At 38.1% G+C, this 20,233-nt stretch overlaps 3 protein-coding genes and 1 long non-coding RNA gene across 24 annotated transcripts in view; 3 read left to right on the forward strand and 1 right to left on the reverse strand.

Annotated features, from left to right (window-relative positions):
• Positions 1-376: 376 nt before the first annotated feature.
• LOC106344135 lies at positions 377-3,240 on the forward strand. 13 transcript variants are annotated; one of them, XR_001270128.1, is made up of 7 exons: positions 377-691; positions 765-843; positions 937-1,096; positions 1,307-1,489; positions 1,579-1,713; positions 2,191-2,434; positions 2,909-3,240. It is a non-coding gene; the product is annotated as an uncharacterized LOC106344135 (long non-coding RNA). The 13 variants fall into 13 exon arrangements; XR_001270127.1 differs by having other exon boundaries at positions 2,927-3,240; XR_001270136.1 differs by lacking the exon at positions 2,909-3,240 and having other exon boundaries at positions 762-843; positions 920-1,096; positions 2,191-2,878.
• A 578-nt stretch (positions 3,241-3,818) lies between these two features.
• On the reverse strand, positions 3,819-7,964 carry LOC106295923 (protein STICHEL-like 1). The gene is made up of 6 exons (XM_013731937.1): positions 6,049-7,964; positions 5,749-5,968; positions 4,985-5,452; positions 4,388-4,910; positions 4,225-4,306; positions 3,819-4,125 (listed from the first exon to the last, which is right to left on the reverse strand). Exons 1-6 carry the CDS (start codon positions 7,825-7,827, stop codon positions 4,042-4,044), a joined length of 3,156 nt encoding a protein of 1,051 aa, XP_013587391.1. The 5' UTR covers positions 7,828-7,964; the 3' UTR covers positions 3,819-4,041.
• Positions 7,965-14,887: 6,923 nt separating this feature from the next.
• Positions 14,888-17,033, forward strand: LOC106344080 (ankyrin repeat-containing protein At3g12360). Of its 3 annotated transcripts, none has more exons than XM_013783461.1 (3): positions 14,888-15,242; positions 15,325-15,954; positions 16,091-17,033. In XM_013783461.1, the coding sequence occupies exons 2-3, from the start codon at positions 15,358-15,360 to the stop codon at positions 16,832-16,834; spliced, it is 1,341 nt and encodes a 446-aa protein (XP_013638915.1). In that variant the 5' UTR covers positions 14,888-15,242; positions 15,325-15,357; the 3' UTR covers positions 16,835-17,033. The 3 variants fall into 3 exon arrangements, with proteins under 3 accessions (XP_013638915.1, XP_013638916.1, XP_013638914.1); XM_013783462.1 differs by having other exon boundaries at positions 14,888-15,221; XM_013783460.1 differs by lacking the exon at positions 14,888-15,242 and having other exon boundaries at positions 15,259-15,954.
• A 1,436-nt stretch (positions 17,034-18,469) lies between these two features.
• LOC106344184 (26S proteasome non-ATPase regulatory subunit 10-like) overlaps positions 18,470-20,233 on the forward strand; it is a 7,275-nt gene continuing 5,511 nt past the window's right edge. For 4 of the 7 annotated variants that reach the window (XM_013783602.1, XM_013783598.1, XM_013783599.1 and 1 more), the window contains exon 1: positions 18,470-19,139. In XM_013783602.1, coding sequence (XP_013639056.1) covers positions 18,543-19,127 — 585 coding nt within the window. In that variant the 5' untranslated portion in view covers positions 18,470-18,542 and the 3' untranslated portion in view covers positions 19,128-19,139. Of the gene's footprint in view, positions 19,304-19,732; positions 20,141-20,233 lie in introns of those variants that run through there. The other 3 variants (XM_013783604.1, XM_013783601.1, XM_013783603.1) reach the window with 3 other exon arrangements.

Raw genomic sequence — 20,233 nt, forward strand, 5'->3', positions numbered from 1 at the left:
TATCGAGAAATTTAAATAAGAGTAGAATTTAATACCCGTAGGAAGCAAATAACACTAGTATAAGGGAGAGAGTTTATTATAAGGAAGAAGAAGAAGATGTAATGGTTCTTTGATTATAAACTCTTGTTCTTGTTTATGGTGTACAAAAGAGTGAGATGAGTGATGGTATTTATAGTGAACAACAATACATAAAATAACAAAGATAGTGCTTAATTTGGTAAATGAGTGGGTGATCATAGTGTTTGATGAGTAGATGATCATAGTGCTTGAGTTGGTAAAGAAGTGGATGATCATAGTGCTCGAGTTTGGTGAAGAAGTGGATGATCATTTCAATGCTTAATTTATAACACAATAAACATAAAAGAAATCTCTTATTTAGGGAACAGAAGAGACATATCTTCTCCCTCTTTGGATCAACGCGTTTCTCACAGCGGAAAGGAGCCGGTAGTCCCAAAGGCACATTCCGTTGATGTTTCTTCTTCTTCATATACGAAACTCTCTCTCTCTCTCTCTCTCTCTCTCCCCTCTCAGTCGTAGCAACCAAAATCTCTATTTTCATCGCAATTCCTCTTGGGTTTTTGCATACAATCTGAGAATTCATGTGAAACAGTAGTGGGCGATGGAAGTGTCTCTTCTCGATTCGAGGAGATCTGAAGTGATTTGGTTTCATCTGGAGCTCTACAGATAGTAGGTATCATTAAATTCATCTGAATTTCAAAACTTGAGAATTTCTAAATTGATGATCTTTTTACTAGTTTTAGCAGCAATGAAGCGGGTTAGAGACGATGTCTACTCCTCTGGGTCTCAATTCAAACGACATTTACCCTCTTCATGAGGCGAATCGTGAGTTCCCACCTTGTAAAAACCCAATTCGATTGTACCAATTTTAAGATTTCTAGGTTTAGTTGGTGATCAAAAGAGCTTGCTTTGGTGCAGATATGCGCAATCTCAAGTACCTCGAAGTGTTGCTGATGGGGGAGTAAACTCTCATAAGTTGACAACCGATGATGCTTTATCTTACTTGAAAGATGTTTCAAGATCAAGGGGACAAGTATGATATGTTTTTGGAGGTTATGAAAGACTTTAAGGCACAAAGGTAACCCTTGAAGCACATGTCACTTGGTTAATGACAAACACATCTTGATGAGACCAAAGAAACTTTCTTAATATTCATATTTTTTTGACAAACATGGAGTAGATAGGTGTTGTTTCATGGTAGAGTGCAATGTAGGTTGTTGTGTCTAGTATAGAAGAATATAAAACTGCCAAGAAAAACAAAAAAAAAAAAGCAACCTTTTCCCCCTAGTTGCAGTGAATCTTATAGAAGAGGATTTACAGAAGTTAGCTTAGGAGGCAAATGCAGTCAAGAACATTGTTGACATCTTGAAGACAGGTAGGGAAGTCAATCCTAAACGTCTTCAGGGTTTGTTTTTGTCTTTAGCTGAGTTGTGTTCGAAGCTTGGGGATTGCAGGCTTCTTGTCATTGGAGGTTCGTTTTACACATTGCCATTTTTTAATTGGTTAATCAGTTTTCTTATACTGTAATGAATCTGTTTTGTGTTTGTTACCTTCTACTAGGTGTTGGATCTGCTGGTTAATGCGCTTACACACAATAACGCTGATGTTAGAACTGCAGCGTGCATTTGCTTTAGAAACGCTCATGTTATGCTTCCTTTGGTTCAGTTATTGCATGATCCATCTTCCTCTGTCCAGGTACCGCTCTAAATTAAATTATCTTTAAATGCAAATGGCAGAACCGATTTGAATGTATATATCATTGACCAGGTTGCAGTTCTTGGTGCTCTGAGCAATGTAGTATTGGATTTTTCATCGCCTGACTCAACATTCATTAAAAATTTATGTTTAAAATGTTACTATGTTTGATTTAATAGATAAATTTATTTTTAATAAAACAATGTTTAATAATTTTTTTTTAATAAAACAATGTTTATCTTTTACTATGTTTTATTTAATAAATAAATTTTATTTTTAATAAAACAATGTTTAATAAAATGTTTTTAAGAACCTCTAAATAAGAGACTCCCATTGAAGCACAAAAATAATGGTGTCTTTTAACTAGGTCTCTTAAGTAACATTTAATACTTAAAAATCATTAAGAGACCCAAAGTGGGTCTTTGGGTTAATGATGCTCTTATTTTAGATACTTTTTTGTGTAAACTATGTGAACAGATACCTTAACATCATATTCTGTTAGAGGATGGCCGTCGGTCCATTCGCGAGTTGAGTATAAAGAAAGAAGCCCCAGAAAGACCCATTTCAAAAATGACATCCACGGCGACACGCAACGAACAGGAGCCTACGACGCGTAGGCTGCATCGACCGCCGATCATAGACAGGAAACCTACGCAAGCAATAGGGTGTCGATGAGCGCCACACCAACTCCCTGACATATAACCACTACGAAGCGGAAAAGGTGAATCAAAACGAATATAAATAGGAGAGAGCATTCAATGAATATGGGGGCAGCGAAATAGAGAGAGAACGGTTAGAGAGATAAAGTAGAAAGAATTATTTCCTAGACTCGTCTTCAAGACAACGTGTTCTTCTTTGTATTTTTATCTTCGGCTTTTGCTAAACACTTCAATAAACGAAACCTTTGGCCCCTTCTTAATCTCACTCAATATTTGTTTAGTCTTCTAATCCCCTGCTACCGGATTTAGGATTCAATATTGGCGCCCACCGGACTCGAACCCACGACCACAAGGTTACATTTGTGAACGTGTGTTCGTTTTGATGAATACTTTGTTCGAAATGAAGGGACAGTCAAAGATAATAATAACTGAAGAAATGTTATTTAATTATTTATATGATAAAGTTCCAAATTGCATTCATGAATATAAGATAAGGTACACTGATAACTGATAATAATATTTTCTGAACTTTCCAGCTTATGTTTCTGGTTCAGGGGACAATAGCATAGTGATGTCATCGAAGAAACTGTTTTCAGGCATAAACATGGTGTTCTTGCTGTTAGAGGATGGGCTTGGAGGAGGAGGATCTAGTGTAGGATCCGATGGGATTGGTGGGATTTCACCAGTTTTGTCTTCGAACTGTTCGGCCATTGTTTGGACGGCTATTAAACAAAGAAGCAATAGAGCAATCTTCATTGTTATCTCAGAGAACTTCATGTTGTTGTTGTGTTTGTTTCTTAAAATGGTGATGAGCTTAGCAGAGACCTTGTATTGTATATGTAAGCCAATGATTGTTTTGTTTTGATCAGTTGATGCCAGTATAAATGCCAGTACACGGGAGACAAAAATGTGATTATTTCTCTACATATTAAGAAAGGAAATACAAAAGATGAATATACTAAATTTAGTCAATTGAAATGATTATTTTCATTTTTTTTCTCCTTTGTTAATTAATAATACATTATTGAATCTATAATTGGAACTAATCGTGTTACAAAAGAAAGAAAGTTAAACTTAATTAGATGTATTCAATGTTTTAAAATCTTACTACAAAATTTCCTTTTTCAATACAAAGTTCCTTTTAAAATTACATATCTTATATTTTTAATAATGCATTATTGAATCTATAATAAGCAATGTATCTATAATTAATAATACATTATTGAAACTAATCGTGTTACAAAAGAAAGAAAGTTAAACTTAATTAAATGGTTTCAATGTTTTAAAATCTTACTACAAAATTTCCTTTTTCAATACAAAGTTCCTTTTAAAATTACATATCTTATAATTTTTTTTTATTTGCTATCAAATTCAATTTTAGCATTGAGTTACTATAATTGTTCTATTATTTATTCAATGTTTTAAAATCTTACTACAAGTTTCCTTTTTCAATACAAAGTTCCTTTTAAAATTACATATCTTATAATTTTTTTTTATTTGCTATCAAATTCAATTTTAGCATTGAGTTACTATAATTGTTCTATTATTTTCATAAAAATTAATTATAATACAGTTAAAATAAAACGAATTATTAAACCACGGTGATTTTTGTGAAGAGGTGAGATTTCTTGGGTCTTGAATATTTTCATCTTCCATACGGCAACCTTTCTCACTTCCTTGTCTTAGCACATCCACTGAACAACAAGAATCTTCTCTTCCGACTTCTTCGTGATCGTACAGAGGTCCCTTTGATCTATAATCAAATATTCAAAAAACGTCAAGCAAACAGAAAAAAAAGAAGATTGTTTCGTTTTATTTCACCACTAAAGTAACATGTTCTCGATGAGCTCACCTTGGTTATTCTTGGAGACTTCTGTGTTTTCCAACAGAAAAGCAAACTGCAAACTCCTCTTCCTGATACAGATTCATATCCTCTACACAAACCAATCAAAACAAATGTTTGTTATGAAAATTAGGTTCACTTTATTCATATATACTGAACCAAGATCACTTACAGATTGTCTTTGTTGTTTGTGAAGTTACTATCGTGGAGTATACTCGGTGAAACAGGACAATGCTCCATTCTTTTACAGGTCTGATTCTCCTGAACCTCATCCATTTTGCAAATCTTCAAAACTTCATTGTTTAGTCCAGAAGAAACTGCAGAACCAATGTTTGGTTGGTGATGATGATAACTGGTGTCTTCCTGAGGCGAAACTTGATTCCTCTCGGGTTTTAACAGTCCTTGTGAGCCAGGAGTCTTCTGCAGCCGTTCAGTTTCTAATCTCTGTTCTTGGATGATCGTTTCAATCCTTTTCATTGGAACCTCATGCCCACTTTCAGTATCTGAACTATCTGCCACTGCTGTTTGTCTTGTCTGCTTGGAGCTGAGTAACTCAGTTTCAGACAAGAGGATCATCCTCACCTCTACGTTTCTCCTTAGCACAGTCTCAATTGAGTTTGTGATACTTCTTACGAACCCTTCAGCTCTCAGTTTGATCTCTCTGTCTCCAAATGCAATATAAGCAACTAGAGTACCTGCAAACATGATCATATCAGTATATTATAAACTGATTGGCATTATCTTATTAAGAGCAGTTTTTAGGCTTTACCTTTAACTTCACTGATAGATAATAGCTTCCCATGAGAATATAGCAGCTGCTTCAATGTCTTTGAATGACATCTATCTACACACTTCATCCATATATCATTTAGTTTCTCTGAAATAGATGCGTCATTCTCTAAAACTTCGCTGGATGAGGAGAAAGATGTCACTTCATGAACGGTAGTTTCGCCTTTTCTTATGGAAGTCGGGGATGCTGAGTTATTACATTGAAGGCTTGATCTTTGTTTGTAAGCAATAACTTCTCTTGAAATGCTTGAGGGGTGTTCTTCAGTTGCTATAGAGCTTTGCCTTCTACTGCTACTGCTGTGCGTGCTTCCGGGAGATGGCATCAAACCAAGCTGCAGCAAGGTAGCTATGAACCATGTTGAACGATCGGTAGTTACTCGAAGCTGCTTCTCAGCCTCTGAAAGAATCTTCAAAGCATGCTTTAGCCTCTCCATTTCCGGTTCACTCACTATAAAAAGAGAGAACAAGATTGGCCCAAAGCATCAATAAGCTAAAACCAATGTTCTAACATTATTAAATAATTTAATAAATTTAGACTAATTTAGATTGATTTAAACCAATTTGAGCCGTATAAATCAGATTTTTTTTTTAAATTTTTTTTTGGCTAGGACCGATTTGCCGGCCTGGGCGTCGTCTATACCAATTTTTAGAGCCATGGCTAAAAACATTGTATAAAACCATTCTTTGTGCAGTTTCATTCAAGATTTATTAGAACTAACGAATTTGAAACTCAAGAAAGCTCACAGTTCCGTCCATCAAGGAAGGCGTCGCTGTATTTTTCATCCAAGGCCTTGTATGCTCCAGCAATGATATCCATGATAAGGCTAGCCAGTTGAGACATCATGAGAATTGGGTCAGCTCCCAAGTCCAGTAACTCTCTAGCTTTCTTCACCGTCTCTGCCGTGTCAGAAGCTAACGCTAACTCCAAGAGTTCAAGCAAGTTCTCATCAGAAACAACACCCACCTGGACAAATACCCAGCACTCAATTCACATTACCCAATTGGTCTATCACTACCAAATGCAAAACAAACACCAAAACTTACTAGCTCATTCACAAGATCAACGGTGATTCTCTTCCCCATCAAACTCAGCTGATCCAACATGGTTTCAGCATCTCTAAGCGAACCATCAGCATTCAAAGCAATCAGGCTCAACGCCTGAGATTCCACATCAAGATTTTCGTCTGAAGCAATCTTCCTTAGTCTCACAACAATGTCACCATCCTTGAGTTTGTTGAAGAGTAGCTTCTGGCACCTTGACTGAATCGTCCGAGGAACGTTCCCAAGTTCAGTAGTTACACATATGAAGACGACTCTCTGAAGAGGCTTCTCAAGAAACTTGAGCAACAACAGCCAAGTCTTAGACGGCAGCAAGTGACACTCATCTATCACAAAAACCTTGTACCTTGGTGAACTCTGTGGAGGAGCCAAACTCATCAGGTTTTTCAAAACGTAACTAACTCTCTCACCTCCATTCTCCTTAGACGCATCAAGCTCCAACAAATCCTTACTCTTCCCTGACATGAACTCACTGCACTCTTTGCAGTACCCACAAGGCTTCATCTCTTCATTCGCCAACGCATCACAGTTCAAAGCCGCCGAGAAGATCCTCGCAGTAGATGTCTTCCCAGTTCCTCTAGGACCTTGGAAGAGATAAACACCAGCAACTCTACCCTTCTTCAAAGCGTTCATTAAGGACTGAACAACTACACTCTGACCAACGAGTTCATCAAAGAACATTGGTTTGTACTTTATACTCAAACTCTGCGTATTTTCCGGTGAACTTCCTTCTTCTTCACCATGACTCTTACAACTAGTAGACCATCTTCTCCCATCTAACCTACTCTGAGACTCTAAATCAAGCTCTCCAAAATCATCATCACTCCCTAAAGATGAACGTCCTCCTCTAGTACTATCACCACGGTATTTAAGCAAAGGTACAACACTCAGCTTCTTATTACATCTCCCAGAAGAATGTCTATGCATATATTGACGACTCCCACCACATAAGATGGTGCTTCCTTTCCTTCTAAGAGTATCCGAAAACGAAGGTGAACAGCAGCTCCTACATCCACCTCTATGTTTCAGATTCCTTTTGTGGGTTCTGTAAAAAGGAATCCCACAGCCTTGCTGTCTCCCTGTAACATCCAAGTTATTATCATCATCAAAAGATTCCACAGTGCTGGGGCTACGGATAGCGTACAGGTTGTTGTATGAGCTGGTGGACAATGCAGGTGTGCTGTTACAAGTATAAGAAGAAGAATCTCTCTTGCTTGTAGCTCTCAGGAACTTATAAGAAGAAGAGCGTGACCAGTTTTTGTGCTTAAGCTTCAGCATTTGGGTGAGCTTGCCAAGACTCTCTGAATTGCTGAAATCCTCTGTTTCTTCACCTGATGTTGCTTCTTTGGGTTGATGATGATGATGAGGATATCGAGACAAGAACCTACGCTTCTTCTTGGTAAAACGATTCTTGTCTCTGCACCTGAACATCGTCGAATCTCCACCGTTCCTAGCATCACTCGCATCATCATCATCATCATTGTCGCTAGAAGTTTTCTGAGACTTCCAGTTATACAAGAAGACCTTCTTCTCCTTCTCCTTGCCTCGACTACTCTCAACTCGAAACTGTGAATCCAACTGATTGAGAAGCTCGGCGTCCTTGTTGCTCGGCGGTTCCACTGGGACGGATCTGGAGGAAGTGAGAGGGGATTTCCAGGAAGAGGAGGTTCCGGGATCGCGTAGACACTTGGAGACTTTCCTGATTTGAGTCAGCTCTTTCTTGAGATGCAATTTGCTCGGATCCGATATCTTTAAACTCGACATCCTTCAGAGCTAACTCTTCAGACTTGTTCAAGTTTGAAATGAAGTAGAAGATGAAGAATCTCTGTTAAGAGACTACTGAGGTCTGTCTGTTGAGAGCGATGATGGATGAAGAAAGCGATTGGTGAGAAATTCAAAAAAATAAAAATCACTGGTGGTGATATGATTTTAATTGTTTAAAATAAAATAAAAATAATAAATGAAAATAGCAAAGGACACGAAAAGAAATGTGAAAAAGTGAAAGTTGGGTCGGAAGGAGCGGTGACGCTCGGGATTCCTCCTTTACTGGGGGGCTCTCTCTCTTCTTGTCAGATCCAATTCACACTCCTCACGTTTCTTCTCTGTCTTCTTTGACCCTTTTTACGAAAATCCATTTCTGGTGTTTTTTTTTTTTTTCTGGTTACATATCAGGCCAACGCAAGTACATGCTGATCAGCAAAATAAATTTATCTAAAACTATTTTAGATTACTGTAGTAATATGTTACAGATTCCTGACATTAACATGTCTATTAAGTATTAACCTAAGACCATTTTTTTTAATTTTAATCATAATACTATATGTTGTGAATTGTGATTATACGAAACATATCTTATATCCGCCTTGTCGTCTAATGTTTTAATCAATATACTCAATTCGGTGACAAATACCTTCACCTTTAAATCTATCATGTCTTTTTTTTTTCGAATATTTATTAAATTTATTCAAACAAACTAACTTTTGTACGTCAAATGTATCTGTTTAGATCTTACTGACTTTAAGGATAAAAACAGAAGATCATGTGTCGAACAACAGAGCCTAAGCCATTGAGGCAAACCAACGCTGCAGCAGAGCTTCATAATTCATGTGACCTGTAGCTGAAACCGTGAGTCACCAGTTACGAATCTGTCTGTCGATCATCTTAACCAAAGAGGCGGGGTTCATAGGCGTTGCGCCACGACATCAATCATTTCTCTCCCTCCATATATAATGAACCGATACCTGCAGCGTGTACCGCAGCAAGAACCTTGTTTTAGAATCCAGTGTCGTGTCCATTGTCAGTTGGAGAAGAACACCCCAAGCTGTAGAGAAACGGGAACGTAGGAGCCCTTTCGTTAAGAGGGACCACACTTCCGCAGAGAACATACATTCGAAAAAAATGTGGTCGCGGGTCTCAGTCACTTGATGCAGAAGATACACGAAGCGTTGATACCACTGTTCCAAGCAGCCATACGATCACCGGTGGTTAATCTGTTGTGAATAGCTAACCAGGTGCAAAATGCATATTTTGGGGTTGCATATTGAAACCAAATCCCCGAGTGCCATTGGACCAGAGGATGTACTTTTCGAATCAGATTCCAAGTTCTTTTGGTACTGGACTGTGACCGATAGTTGTCTTCACTCTGTTTCCATAAGGAGACATCTGCTCTTTATGTTATTTGGTTCCTTTGGTTCTCCAAAGCCGACTCAAACAAGTTGTAGACATCCACCCGGTGGCTACGTTTGCGTCGTGCTACACCAGATGCTACTGAAGCCGTAGCTGAAATGCCCATCTCGATACAGTCTTTTCTGTGTAACTGTGTTATCCTTTGGTCCGTTTTGACAATGTTGAACAAAAAGGACTAAAACACCACATGCCTATTTTTATAGCCATTGTTTTTCTTTTACTCATTCAGCTAATCTTGTTAAAATAATTGGAGTAAATGTTATCTCATGTGCCAACCCATCAGATGGACACCATGAAACGCCAAATACGTACGTAACAAATTGTTACACCCCTTAATTATATGGTCCTGCAACCACAAAAGACTATACAATGATCACATATATTCATTGAATTTACCTAACAATTCGGAATATGAAGTTTTAATTCTCAAACATATATACGTATAAAGCTAAAGTGATCCTCTTCTTATATACATACCTGAATAAAATGTCGATATTTAAAAATTGGACTTATCTTTATCATATACTAGTGTTCCATACTCACTTTTAGTGCTATTCATGCGAAAATGTAAACTAATATTAAAAATGCATGCTAACAGTTTATTTTTTAGATAGACAAGAGTTATTTTACAAGAGAAATTAATTTGTTTTTTTTCATATGGGCACGTTAATATATACTCACTCACAAAGATGTATGTTCTTTCAATTTCACGCATATGACCAAGCTCTTGGCTGCTTATACTTTGTGTTCTTTGAATAATGCATTATAACCATTCATATAAGCGATAAACAAATTAACGGCGAAATGCACATGCCGCTGTTTTGTCTGTTTTCGAAGTGGTTTTCCATGGCCACTCAAACTAATTTGTTATTCTAAATTAATTAGTAAATCATGGAAGAAATGAACAACTAGCAAACGTTGTCTCTATGTTGATAACATGTTAGAAAAAACCTAAGTCAATACCCAAGGGAGAATCAAGACAAGCGACTTGATTAATCTGGTCGGCCTAGACTGTCCTTTCTGAACATGCATGCATTTTTTTTTGGTAGAAAATTGGGAGAAAGAACTCCCAATATTTATTCAAAAGCAAACTTCATACTGCAAACGAGTTTGTCGTGGCTTTAGAGGTCCATTGACATCCTCTCGCAATAAGCTAACAACATCTGACGGCGCAGCGTCTAATTTATGAAAACCAAACGAAAGAGAGAAAGCAAGGTTAGCTAAACCATCAGCTAAGTGGTTTGCTTCCCTATACACATGAACTATTCGGACCAACTAGTCCATTGTTAAGAAGCCATGGCACAAACGTACCAGGAAAGATAGCGGGTGAGTGTCCCCAATCCCTTTTGTGAGAAACTCCACCACCATTATAGAATCAGCTTCCAACTCCAGCCTACTAATACCTTTTTCCCAAGCGATCACAAGCCCATAGTATACTCCCTAAAGCTCTGCCAAGGGGGCATAGCACCTTCCTATGTTAAGAGCAAAACCGCCATACCACTCACCCTCACCATTACGCAACACTCCCCCTGCAGACGCCGGTCCCGGATTCCCATGAGAGGCCTCGTCAGTGTTAAGCTTCATCCAACCCACCCGAAGAGGCATCCATCCTATCATCCTTGTGACGCTGCTACCACATTCCATACCTCCATTCTCCACTTCATTGGCTTACATCACTTCTTTGGCCAAGTTACGTAGAAATTGTACTCTATCTCTCCACAACCGATTCTCTCCAAAAAAATTTCCACATCTCCACTTCCATCCCCACCACGTAGCCAAAGCGAAAATTGTGGCCCAAGGAACTCCACTCCTTGCGTCCTTATCACATAGATTACGGTAAAGCCACTCAAATAAAGGCATCGAGAAGAAAGCTTGTCTCCTCGTAGATGGGACAAATCTATTCCATATTCCTGTCATCGCTGGACAATCTCTAAGAACATGAAAGATTGTTTCGATCCCTCCCTTACAGACCTGACACCCATCAGTTCCACTAAGATGCCGTCTATATCTCTCTGCGTTAGTCATAATTGCCTGATTTCCAACAAGTCAGAGGAACATTCGTACTCTCTCAGGAGCCACCACATGCCACATACTTCTAAATAAGCTCTCCATATATGGCCTCGGCGTATCATCACGTGTGATCAGGTTGTAAGCAGACTTTACTGTAAACTGCCCATTTGGTGTCTCTCCCCAAGCCAAGCGGTCCTGCACTCCAGAAACAGTATCTACCACCACAGCCGCAAGTTCAAGCCGTGTATCCTTTGTAACAAAAGGGGAGATTCTAATTAGATCCCGACCTTCGCCTTCCACCCATAACTCTCTCGCATTTATATTATCATACCCATCTGGAAGATCCGCAATAGCAATCATCATAAGTGATTGACCTGAAAGCCACCTATCTGTCCAAAACTTGATTCCTCTTCTGTTACCAATGACCCAAGTGTACCCCTTAGTCACCATTTCCCTGATCCCCATTACTATACTCCTCCAAGTAGACGCGATCTTCTTGCCCACTGTCATCCAAGTAGGATCATGAATATCCCTCACTGAATACTTACTGCGCAACACCCTAGCCCATAAACTCTCCTTGTCATTCAACAGACGCCATCCCACTTTAGGTATTAAAGCTTTATTCATCTCTCTGGGCATTCTAATTCCCAGGCCACCCTCAGCTTTTGGTCTGCAGATTTTAACTCAAGAGACCAAATGTTGTCCACTTCCCCACACAAAGTTTCTTGATAGGCTATTCAGTTTCTCAAGTGTGCTAATGTTGCAGACTGAGATCCAGACTACTCAATGGCTAGACTGAGGTTCAAGAGATTGGATTGGACAGGACGAACGGATGGACAAGGGAGCAGCTAGATGGACGCGATGGAGAGAGGATCGGCCGGTTTGTACCTGAAACAAGAGAGAATGATTTTTATGAGTTTTTATGGATTAAAAATGAAGAACATAAAGTAAATTAACTGAGAAATAAAGAACATAAGCAAATATGAATTCTTATGGGTTTTTATTTTTAATGGCCGATCTGAAACAAAAGATGCAATGAAACAAAACAAGAGAAGGATAGAGATGGCTGATGGATTCAAGTTGGTTGGCGTGTGTCTCTCTCAACAAGAACAAGGGATGGAGATGGCATGAAGATGGGATCTATCTTGCTGGACTGAAGTCTCTCTCAAGCTGGATCGGTGGATGGTATGGAGTGAGGAATCGCCACAAGCTTGGTGGTGGAAAGCTTGATAAGATTCGAGATTGCTTCTAGCCAAATCGCTCAGCAAGAAGACTTAAGGGTTTTCTTTGCTCTAGGGGAAAACTGACTCATATATTTCATTCGTTTCAAGATGTAGGACTCCAGCTCCCTTCTTCCCTCTCCATTCGTTTTGTTTGATATTTGTGTAAGGTAAAATATAAAATCTACAGAAATTGGGAGAAATCTAATTGTAGCAGAGCATGGCGGGATCTAAAGCTTACCCCCAAATATTTTGGGTTTTCGATTTTGTATTTAATAGGATCTTGAAAAAACATAAAAGTAAACTCGAGTTGGTAAAGATAACGAAGACTGTTATAGAAAGTTTTTTGCAGATAGCAATCTCTTTTTACAATAGTTGTTAGTGATGTGGTTGCCCGCTATCTTTTTCAGAAGCTAGATAACTATAATGTTATCAGAAATTCAACGGGAAACGTACCCCCTGGTGCCGTGGTAACCATACTATTAACCATCTAACTTTGGGACGTGTAAATGATATACGTGGTGAATAAACGATGGAACAGATTTTTGGAAAGATATGTTTGCACAAGGTTAGATGCCAGCAAGCCAACAGTTCATGATGGAGGTGTGAACAGATGATGAGGACGCATTGCTGACAATACTCGACGAGGAAGGCACTTGTGGCTGCTGTCGAAACAAGCAAAGGACCTGAGTCATCAACAAACTCTTTAGCTGCTCTATTGAATGCAGTACAACCGTTGCCTGGGACCGCGCGCTGTTATTAGGCTTAGAGAGGGATGACCTACTCCAGTTTCCATGCTAAGCATGGCATTGACCATAGGTACGTGTTAAGTTTTATCTTACAGATTACCTTGTTTAGTGGATGTTAAAATGTAACATACCTACAAACTGCGATAAATATTAGCAAATATCTAATTAAGATATATGCTATGTTAATTATGAGAAAACTTATTTTAGGGGAGAAAGCTTATTTCTAAAACATTACTAACCTTGCATTACTAACCAGATCTCATACTTTTTCTTCACTCTGAGCATTCGTATAATGACGAACATACCAAAAGCGCCGGAAAATGAAGGGTTCTCGGCTTGGGATATAACCTTCCCAAACATTGTGTTCCACCTGAAGTCTACTTCTTCCGGATCTAGATTGTTGATTGTGGATTCAATCTTCTTCGGTTTTATGGTAAGTAGTAACCCTTTTCCGACCGATTCTTCACCGGCTGCAAGCATCATTCTGGAAAAAACAGATGATCTATAACGCAGATTGCTAAGATTTCGAGGCCTGTGCAACGAAGAAAATTATATTTGTTCTTTCGTTTATGAAGAAAAGGCGATTGACAAGGTATGACTTTCACAAAAAAATGAACTATTGAACACTGTAAAGGACGACATCTCGTTTGTCCTCTAAGTCTCTCGTATTTCATACTAGTATTGTTCATAAAATAGCGTGTAATAGGAGAGTCTACATAATGGTGAAGTACAGTGCATTGCATGGCGTGTAATAGGGGTTCTTAGCTTCAAGACTCTGACACGAAATATGCAAGTACAAGATAGTGTAGCTGTAGACTCGGGGTTCTAGTATTAAAAAAAATTGAATAGTGCCCTGGATATTCTCCTAATTTTGACAACTCATGTGTATATACAGCCTAAGTTCTCTATTTATTATAATTGTTTAAAGTATAAAATTATTTATCAGATATGATTAAAAATTTAAAATATTTAATAAAAGTTTAAGATATTTAAATAATTTATAAAATAGTTAACATACACTAACAATTGTTGAATATCGACTAAAAACTTTTAATCGATATTTTCAAAATATTTGTTTGTAAATTTAAGTGTACAATTTATAGAAACATATTTAATTTTTTTGTGTGCTCTTTATGTTAATTAAATTTTTATTAATATGTTCATTTCTTTTTATTAATGTATTTATTTGTATAATTATTTTGAATTCAATTGATTATATCAAAAATTTTATACTAATATAAAACGTTAAATATATTATTTTTATATTTGACCAAAAAAAAATATTTATTTTTATTAATATATTATAAAATGTCGACTTAAAATTATATATATAAATATATTTTTTACTTAAATTTCTATTTTTAATTCGTTTTTTAATATTTAAATACGTTTAAAATGTACTTATTTGATTAATCGATGGTTAGTTTTGGGATTATGAGAAAAAATACACTAAAGATACTACTTAATGATGGTATTTTGTTGAATTTTTGTTTAGTTTTAGCAATTTTTCTTTTCACGGATTCATCGTAAATTTGCTGTCGGTGTCAGAAATTTAATGGCTGGAATTGGTTTTTAATCAACTATTGACACTGTTAAACATCTTCGATAACACAAACAAATCCAAGGCAAATCGTTAACATGTCTTCCATTTTATTTGGAACATTTTAACATATCTTCCTAGTTTCTACTTTTAAATGGGTTTTGAGTTTTGACCCAGTTGACTCTATATTCTATCTGCTAGGAGAATTTACAACGAGTTGGATCCACGGAATAATTTTGTCGGCTGGAATGCTAGAAGATCTCATACTAGAATCGGTTAGTTGTGCTCACTGCTCAGCAAGACATTGATACAATACAAATGCCTATGCGGATTGGCGAAAGGTCCTTTCTTTATTGGTGACCGTGAATTGTTACCCTTTTATTTTCCTTACTCAATCCGCGCGGAAGTTCACTTACTGGATTTGCTCGGAAGCTTCCTCCCAACACGCTCAAGGTCGACACTCCTTTGTTTAAGGTTGTATATAAATCTGATTTGGAAGTAACGAGGCCACAATAGAAAATAAAAGTCCCTTCACTCAACTTCATCATTCTTGCAGAGTTCTATCATAAACCTAAAACTTTTCTTTCCAATGGATCCAAGACTTGAACAAGCAGCTGAATCTGGAAGCATCGATCAGCTGTATGCTCTTATTGAAGAGAATCCATACATACTTGAGAACATGGATGCGGTTCCATTTGTGACCACTCCCCTCCACATAGCTGCAGCTTCGGGGAACATACCATTTGCAAAGGAGATTATGAATCTGAAGCCCTCTTTTGCAAGAAAGCTCAACGCAAGCGGGTACAGTCCATTGCATCTTGCTGTAGACAAGGATAAGACTAAGTTTGTCGCCAGTATGCTCTGGCTTGATAATGGTCTTGCCCGCGTTAAAGGGAGAAATGGCATCACACCGTTTCTTTCACTAGTGTCAAGAGGAAACGCAGATCTTGTGGCAGAGTGCCTCCTTACTTCCCCTGAATGTATCCAAGATGAGACTGTAGATAGCCAGAATGCTCTGCATCTTGCTGTGAAACATGATAGATTTGAAGTTCTCCAAGTCCTCACCGGATGGATCCAGAGAATGAGCCAAAGAAATGCTGACTCCATTGAGTATCGTGTTCTGAATGAATCGGATCTTAACTACAACACGCCTTTGCACCTTGCAGCATCTAAGAATGATCATCAGGCATGTTTTCTTCTCATTCTTCAATTCTTATTTAAAACTATATATTAAAACAAGTTGTACCATGTGAAGTAGATGGGCTTCCTATGAATGAACTTCGTGAGATTTTTATACATTAAGATTCTTTCCTAATATGCAGATGGTGAGACTGTTATTGGAATGTCGGTCGGTTCAGCGAAATAAACTAAATGGTGAAAAATTAACTTTCCTTGATATCTTAAGAAACCAAGGACAGAGAGACGCAGGTGGAGGAGACTTAAGAAGCCAGGGTCCGAGAGTCGTAGGGGAGGACTTGGATTTGGAACAAGTTGCTATAAAAAGCGGGTGTAAAGAGGGGGCTTCTTTGCCAAGATCTAAGGCAAGGTTTGAGATTTTAAAATCACCATTCACTTTCTGGACTTTCTGCTCCACGGGCATGAGACGCCTTAGAACTGACACATCAGACGAAGCTCGTGGAGTGTTCCTGATTGTATGCATTTTGATAATAACAGCCACTTACCAGACTGCCCTCCAGCCTCCCGGAGGTGTACACCAATCCGACGATGCTAATGCAGGTTCCGTCGTGATGAAACAGACGTTCTTCATCTTTCTTTGGATTTCCAACACCTTAGGCTTCTGCTGCGCTATACTCTACACCTTTTGTCTCATACCACTTCGTAGTTTGTTTGTAAATTGGTTCTTTTGGATTGGGACATCTCTGTGCATTTCTTATGCTCTAGCCATGGCAGTAATCTCACCACACCCTCTAGTGTTTATCTCCGCGGCCTTCGCCTTCTTCCTGCTCATTGCTCTCTATATCTTGCTTGAAGTTTTCATACAACGCTGGCGGAATCATCGATCTGTGGATCCTAAGCCCCGATTAAGCTGGTTTTGGAAGGTTTGATACAACATGTGTCACTTCTATTACAGAAGAGAGGATTTTGAGAAGGTAAAAAAGGATGCAACCGTCAAAACCTATGCCATGCCCCTTGTTTAGTCTTTTATTTTTTGTATTGCAATAATGTTCAGTTTTGTAATTTATCGACTTTTATATATACTATGCTATGTAAGGAATGATTTCATGCATGAGAATCTTGATACCATTTTTGCTTCTATTGTCCTCATGCTGAAACTTTATGGCCTAGAAAAGGACTCCTGCTCACAGAGCTTCTACAAAAAAAAAAAAAACTCTCTTGTTGAATGTATCCATATCAAAATCAGGGTGTAAAGAGGCGGATTCTATGCCAGCAAAGTCTGATCTTAAATCGCCAGTCACTTTCTGAACATACAACTCCACGGTCTTGAGAGGCCAAAGGTAACACTTAAAAAAGAAGCTCGTGGAGTGTTTTTGATTGTTGTATGCACTTTCAAAATAACAACCACTTATCAGACTATACTCCAGCCTCCGGGAGGCGTACACCAATCCAACCATGGCAATACAGGTTCCGTGGTGATGAAGAATGTATTCTACACTTTTCTGTCTCTTACCACTAGGGAATCTCTGTGCTTATAGTATGGTTCTTTTGGGTTGTGACATCTCTGTGCTTCTCTTATGCCTTATCAATGGCTGTAATCTCACTACGCCCACACTTCCTCTCCGTCACCTTCGCCTTCTTCCTGCTTTTTACTAATGTACATATGCAACCTAAATGTGGAAATATAGAGAACAAAGAATACAAGAGAACATAAAGAAGCAGCTTAGGCAAAAGATTTCTCTTGGGTTGGTTGTTCAAGCTGATTGGAGACCTTTTGGGCCATTATTTTAATCTGCGATATGTGTAATTTAATAATTAGACCACTAAAACCATGGATGTCTTTTGTGAATGTAACCATAACTATACAGCCAACTACTAGGCATCTAATAAACAATGCAATAAGGTTTCTAAATTTTTTAAAACCAACCAATAATTAGGGACAAACATTCTAATTATCTCTAGAAGACAATGTGAATCATATAATATTAATAAGTCAGACTAAACTAATGTCAAACTTCAGACTGAAAGAGTGAGAGACAGAGATTGAGAGCATGACAATTCTGATACACAATTCTAACGAGCAAACAATCGGGTAGAGAATCAACATGGATGGACATTCATGATTACTTTTCATAGGCCTATAATGTGGAGCCATAAGAAGGATCAGCTTCTCATCCCATGTTGAACTAAAAAGACATCCATTGCCAGATCACTATTCTTCCATGGATGATGATTCGTTGGGCTGTTTCATGAAAGCTTTGTTATTGTATTTGTTGAGCATTGCCGCTGATAAACTATTTGAACTCGGCTCCAAGTTATGAAGGGGACCTAATTTGGTTCTCAAAACATATATGCAGCTGTCTGCTTGTGGAAAATATAGAGAATGAAGAAAAAATATGAAGGAGCAAGCAATGGGACAAGTCATTCAAGAGCTCCTGTTGACATGGATGGGCATATCATTGATTGATAAAATGGCGTGTGGTAGGAAACTCTTTAGGACCCACCTCGTGTAATTAATACGGTAATAAACCGTCTGTGATGACAAGGTTGAATGACTCTTGCTTTGAAACTTCCCTGGTAGCCAGAATAGGATAGAAAAAAAATATTACAAAAGATAGAGTTTCTGCCTACTTCTGTATGAATCAAAGACTTCAACAGGCTGCTGAATCAGGTAGCATCAATGACCTTTATGCTTTGATCGATGAGAATCCGTGCATACTGGAGAACATCGATGCCATGCCATTTGTAAACACTCCACTTCACATAGCTGCATCTTGTGGGGAAATAGCGTTCGCCGTAGAGATGCTGAATCTCAAGCCTTCTTTTGCGAAAAAACTCAATACAAACGGGTGCAGTCCGTTGCACCTTGCTGTGGAGAAGGATCAACAAGAGCTCGTCACCTGGCTGCTCAGGATTGATCCCAGCCTTGCTGGCGTTAAAGGCAGAGAAGGCATCACGCTGTTCCATCTCCTAGTGTTAAGAGCGAACGTCGATCTTGTGGTAGAGTGCCTCATAACATCTCCTGAATGTATTAAAGATGTGAGCGTGAATGGCCAAAATGCTCTGCATCTTGCTGTGGTGAATGAAAGATTTGAAGTTCTGCAGGTCCTCACCGGATGGATCCAGAGAATGAGTCAGAAAAATGCTCGCTCTATCGAGTATTCAGTTCTGAATAAGAAGGATTTAACCGTCAACACGCCTCTGCACCGTGCAGCATATTAGAATGATCATCAGGTATGCTTTATATTCTAATTTCACAAGAGAAAGTAAGCCAAAGATTTAGGCGAGTACTTGCTGTTTTAGATGTACTTAATCCTTGACTTGCTTTGCATTAATAAAAATTTTAGATTGTACTTAACTTGACTTGTTATAAATGAGTAATTGCTTATTTTGAGTTACTTGTCCGGCTCTATTAATTATTATTTGCAAAATCAAGACATATACAAAATAAGTAACAAGTATAAGAAGACTAACTAGTATTTGTGTCTAACCTTAAATGCAAGTAACATAAAAGACAAGTATTATAAGCAAGTAACTAGTATTTAATAGAGCAAATAACGGGGTAGGTAACGAGTCAAGACTGACCGAGTCTAGGTCGAGTAACGAGTAATGATGCCCAGCCCACTGACAGGGTCGGCTCTGAGATTTTGGAGGCATGTGGCTGTTTCTATGTAAATTTTTTTTTTTTACAAATTTCGGGGCCTAAAATTTTTTTTAGGGACCTATTTGTATGTAATTTTCTTCAAAAAATTTGGGAACCTGTTGCAAATGTTTCACCTAGTATGGCCTAGGGCCGGCCCTGCCCACTGATTGACCATTTTATGCAGATGGTGAAATTGTTACTAGAATGTCGAATGGTTCAACGTAACGAAGTAAATGGTGAAGGTTTAACATTCCTTGATATCTTAAGAAGACAGGGACAAATTGTTGAAGGTGGAGACTTGGAACAAGCTGCTCTAAAAACCGGGAGCAAGCAAGCAGCTTCGCTGCCAAAACTGATGAAAAAAACATACGATTTCTTCAAATCACCAATCACGTTTTGGGCTTACTGCTCCACGCATACTAGACGCATTAGTTCCGACACATCAGACGAAGCTCGTGGAGTCTTCTTTGTAAGTTTATGAGAATTAATGAGAGTTTATGAGAATTATTTGAGAGATTTTGGTGAAGAACTAAGAGAGATATGTGAGGGAATCCAAGAGAGAGAGACAAAAATATTTGAGAAACATTTTTCCTTAGATTGATTTAATGTATACAATAGTTACATAAATAGATCTAGCAAGGAGAATAAGACAATGAGAATGAATAAACAAATGGAGATGAATAAA

The sequence above is a fragment of the Brassica oleracea genome, chromosome C5 (genome assembly GCF_000695525.1).
Source record: "Brassica oleracea var. oleracea cultivar TO1000 chromosome C5, BOL, whole genome shotgun sequence".
Lineage (NCBI taxonomy): Eukaryota > Viridiplantae > Streptophyta > Magnoliopsida > Brassicales > Brassicaceae > Brassica > Brassica oleracea.